The 4909-nt window shown below is 46.5% G+C and overlaps 1 protein-coding gene across 6 annotated transcripts in view; it reads left to right on the top strand.

The window, feature by feature from the left end:
• The window catches only part of Grm5 (glutamate metabotropic receptor 5), a 343722-nt gene extending 339416 nt beyond the window's left edge, over nucleotides 1-4306 (top strand). For all 6 annotated transcript variants that reach the window (XM_026784413.1, XM_026784411.1, XM_026784414.1 and 3 more), the window contains one exon: nucleotides 2299-4306. In XM_026784413.1, the coding sequence (XP_026640214.1) occupies nucleotides 2299-3187 (889 nt within the window). In that variant the 3' untranslated portion in view covers nucleotides 3188-4306. The remainder of the gene's footprint in view (nucleotides 1-2298) is intronic.
• Nucleotides 4307-4909: the final 603 nt, after the last annotated feature.

A 4909-nucleotide genomic window follows, 5' to 3' on the forward strand; every position in this document is an offset into this window, starting at 1 on the left:
TGACTATTTGTGAAAGGAAAGACTGCCAGTGTTAACATAGATGGTATAGTCTATCACAGTAAACTGAAGGCCAGAGACAAGCAAAGAGAGGAAGACAGTGGGAGAGAGAGAGAGAGAGAGAGAGAGAGAGAGAGAGAGAGAGAGAGAGAGAGAGAGAAAGACTTTTAAAAGCAGATGTTCATATGACCTTCCTACTAGAAGCCAAAGAATCCCTAGGGTAACACTTAGAAGAACTGGTCCAGTCACTTTTCTGGTTTCCAACCCATGGTTTTGTTGTTTTTTGTTGTTTTTTTTTTTTTTATTAAAAGGGGTGCAGTGACCTGAAAGTCTAATTACCCCTCTCCAAATGTCTGTTTCTTAGGCTGCTGGTAGCAGAAAGCAGGACTAGTTGACAGCCATCCTCCGAATCAAATCCCATAAATAACCTGAGCAATTACTCTGTGCTGTGCTGGAGAAGTCAGTGGGCACTTGGGAAGAAAAGAGTAATGCACTATGAACTCCAAGTCAGGTTAATGCAAAGTGGAGCTCTAAGTACCGAAGCTATTAGAAGGAAAGCCGAGTGTGTGTCATCACTCCTTCTGCTCCTACAGATGTACAGCTATCTTCAAACTCAGGAATGGCTCACCCGTTCTTACCAGAAGAGCGGTGGGGTGGGGGACACCACGTGCTGAGCTCTAGAGAACACTAGCTTGCAATATATTGAAATAGTCAAACAGAATGTGAGTTCACATGAAGGAGCAGAGAAGGGGAAACTGCAAAGGGCAAAGGGGTGATGAAACAGTATTAAGCAGAATAAGAAAGAGCCAAGAAGAACATTGCTGAGGAAGCTGTGGAAAAGCTGGTCTGGCGTCAGAGAAATGTCTTAGCTCAGTTTGTCTGACAGGAGCAAGCACGGAACCTTAAAGTGTCTGTGCCTGACAAAAATCACCCTTGCCTTCCATCAAGGAGGCCTAAGAATTAAGAGGAACCCAGAAGACGAGAACCGGTTTCCATCAGGGTGTCTCAGCTTACAAAACACCTATTGCAGAGTCACTTTAGTAGGAAAGGCCTGGAACAATATTCTTCTAATATGAATCGAGGCTTAGGCCCAATGCAGAATATCAGAATTTCCTGAGGGCACACGTGGTATTTGAAATATATTTCGTTGATGAGTCTTATAAACAATTAAGTTTGTTACTCCAACTAAGTTTAGTGATAAGCACTGCTTGAGAGAGAAATTTGCATTCCTGAACACGTACTGGACAAAGGTGACAGACGTCCTCCCATGTTCAATTTACCGTCATGGGGATTCACAAAAGGACCCCCCCCCATGAGTTATCCTTGCAAGGCATGCAAATTCTGCTGGCCACCAACATGTTTCTGATGGATGCCCTGCAGCCTGGTGGCTACCTGCCCTTTTGACAGAAAGAAGGGTATAGATTCTGAAGTCCAGGCATCATCGCCACCATCTTCGTCAGAGTAGCTCAGAGCACCGGGCCAGTCCGGGAGAGGAAAGACTGCAGGAAACCTTCAGAACCTCCTGGCAGCAAGGGGATGCTCACCAAGACCATAATTGTAGATCGCAGTGCTAGGTGCTCAAGGCAAAACACCACGCTTTCCTCTGACGGAATGATTATTCAACTTGCAGGTCTAAAACAAACTTATAAGAAGGACTCCTGTGGTGTAGAAACATTTAATTAATTAGAAAATTGCATGTGTGTTCATTAAACTTGTATTTTCCAGCAGATAAGCCAGACTAAATAAAACCATGTTCAAAATCAAGCGTTCACGCAAGCAATTCCTAGGGATCTATGCCCACCTGCAAAATAAATGCTGAGCTGGAGCCACTGTCTGCTTCTGGGTAATCCCGACTCTTTCCCCTTTCCCTCCCTCTCCTAACTGCTGGTGAGTTGTGGTCTTGGTTTAATTAATGCCTCCATCTGTAGGCTGCTAACCCTAAGAAGCCTGCGGCTCTGTGCCAGGCTTTTTTATACACAACATCATGGTGCCAACCTCCACATCTGTATTTGCAGCATAAAGCATTGCTGCACTCATGGTGAGGTATGAATGCCTGCGGAATACTGATAAATGAATGGTCCTTTATCCTAATACCTTCGCTGGCATAGTACAAATGAAGGACAGATAAAGCATCCTTTAATGCAAACACATCTCTTCCCATACTGTTCTGTTGGGTCGTCTCTTCAAAGATTACAGTGTCCTTCCTGCTCAGGTCCCCATCACCTCCCACCATTAGGGAAGCCACGTGGAAGCCTTCTAGGGCGCATGCTGAGTCACTTCTCCACTCTCTTCTCTCCGCAGCTCCAATGGAAAATCGGTTACATGGGCCCAGAACGAAAAAAGCAGCCGGGGGCAACACTTGTGGCAGCGGCTGTCGGTCCACATCAACAAGAAGGAGAATCCCAATCAGACAGCGGTCATCAAACCCTTCCCCAAGAGCACTGAGAGCCGTGGGCCGGGTGCAGGCGCTGGTAGCTCTGGCCCTGGGGTGGCAGGCGCTGGTGGCAGCGCTGGATGCGCAGTGGCAAGTGGCCCGGAGCCTCCTGATGCAGGCCCCAAAGCACTGTACGACGTAGTGGAGACTGAGGAACGCTTCCCAGCAGCTGCCAGGCCGCGCTCTCCGTCGCCCATCAGCACTCTGAGCCACCTTGCAGGCTCGGCAGGCCGCACAGATGACGACGCGCCCTCGCTGCATTCGGAAACAGCAGCGCGCAGCAGCTCCTCCCAGGGCTCGCTCATGGAGCAGATTAGCAGCGTGGTGACGCGTTTCACCGCCAACATCACAGAGCTCAACTCCATGATGCTGTCCACTGCAGCGGCGCCCGGGCCAGCCGGTGCCCCTATCTGCTCGTCATACCTGATCCCCACAGAGATCCAGCTGCCCACGACCATGACGACTTTCGCGGATATCCAGCCACTGCCGGCCATCGAGGTGACTGGAGGAGCTCAGCAGACGACAGGGGCATCACCTGCCCAGGAGACTCCTGCAGGAGCTGAGGCCGCACCAGGCAAACCAGACCTGGAGGAGCTAGTAGCCCTGACTCCGCCATCCCCCTTCAGGGACTCGGTGGACTCGGGGAGCACCACCCCAAACTCTCCGGTCTCCGAATCAGCCCTCTGCATCCCATCATCTCCCAAATATGACACTCTCATCATCAGAGATTACACGCAGAGTTCCTCGTCGTTGTGAACCACTGAAAACTTTCCTGGGATCGGTATGAGCAGCAGAAGACCTCCGTGTCACACATGGGCGCAGCGACACCCAGAGCCACCCCAACAGAGTACCTGAGGTGGACGATGCCAAGGGCACACACGGTGGAGACACGAGATCAATAGTGCTATTTCACAACAACCGATGACGACACCAACCACACATCTTCTGGCAGATTATCTTCTAGTGGCCTTAGAAAAAACATGGGCTTTTAAGAAACACTGCTTCTATTTGGAGAGTGCTGACCAGGATGGGTTGAAGCAGTTAACAATACCAAGTGCTTTGGGCGGAGGCATCAATGGTGTGAGCAGCATCCTGGACCGTGAAAAGTGGAGTTAATAAGCAACTGTAAACAGTTTTGTTTGTTTACTTCATTTTCCCAGAAGAGTCTTTGATTCACCAAACACTGAATGTACATTTTCTAACAAACTCAAACATCTGGGACCAAAAAGTTAATCTTCCTGTTTTTTCCTTCCTTCCCCGGTCCAGACCTTGAAAAGCTAACAGTGATTAGAGCCCAGTATTTCCTGAGGCTTGTGATTCTCCTGAATAACACAAACGGGTAGTGAGTGTTTGCTGATGGACAGAGAGTTTCTAACTGAGACTTTCCGATCAGGCTGTGAGATATTCTTCCAAAAGCCTGCATCCTGGATTCCACCTAGTTATTTCAGATTCACTTCCATTAACCAAGAAAACCAGTGCAAGATTTCTGGACTATTTCACCATGTTGCCAATCAATACTGGAGTAGCAAAAAAACAAAAAAAAAATATTTTCTGGAACACTGTTTTGTAATTCCCTCACCGGGGTGCATTGTGTAGCTGGAAATTCTCTTTGTAATAACTCGTGAGCTGTAACCTGGCTCTCTTTCACGATACACAGGCACTCCTCTTTATGAACGCCCTTCCGTTAGTGTTGCCAGCTGAAACCGTAAGATACACAATGAGCTTCCTCATCCCCTTCTTGTAAGAACCTGATATACAAAGAGATCGATCCTCTGTTAGTGGTGGCTGCTTTGTCCCCAGTCCCACTTCTGAAAGAGTGGTCCCTGGACCCTATGAGGATGTCACACGCGGAAGGACTGTTACGGAAAAAAAAAATAGTACAGAATCTCAGTACAGGAAAGTCAGCATAGCAAACGATTTGCTGTGCCCTAATGAGCAGTGATTTTACCTTCTCTTGGCTGCTTATATGGGGCAGCTATGAACTATGACAAATGTAGATTTTTTTTCAAAGCAATACAGAATACTCAAACAGAGGAACCTTAATATCAACCACAGTCTTTCTCAGCCATTCCAAAAAAAAAAAAAGGCAAAGCAATTGCAAATCCTTTACTTTTTAAAATAGTTATTAATATGGTTTTGTGCACTTCATACTGTCACTTTTTAAATACTGCAGGAAAGAGTTTTAGGGTTACAATAAAAACATACATGCTTTGGTGGGCTCACATAGGTAGAAACTGTACAACAAGACCTGAATCTACTAGCATCTTTATATTGGTCCCATTGCAGCTATCCTCAGGTACCAAATAGTCTTGATTTTTAAATAAAGATAGTAATAAGAGGAGGTATTCTATAAATTTAATGTTCAGTTGACCCAGCCTTATACTAAAGATAGCCTTATGAGAAAGATTTGCCAAGAGACAGAAGTATATTTTTAGCAGAGAGAAATTTAAATAGAACTTTAAAATTCTTATTTCAATA

This window comes from Microtus ochrogaster, chromosome 22 (assembly GCF_000317375.1).
Source record: "Microtus ochrogaster isolate Prairie Vole_2 chromosome 22, MicOch1.0, whole genome shotgun sequence".
Taxonomy (NCBI): Eukaryota; Metazoa; Chordata; class Mammalia; order Rodentia; family Cricetidae; genus Microtus; species Microtus ochrogaster.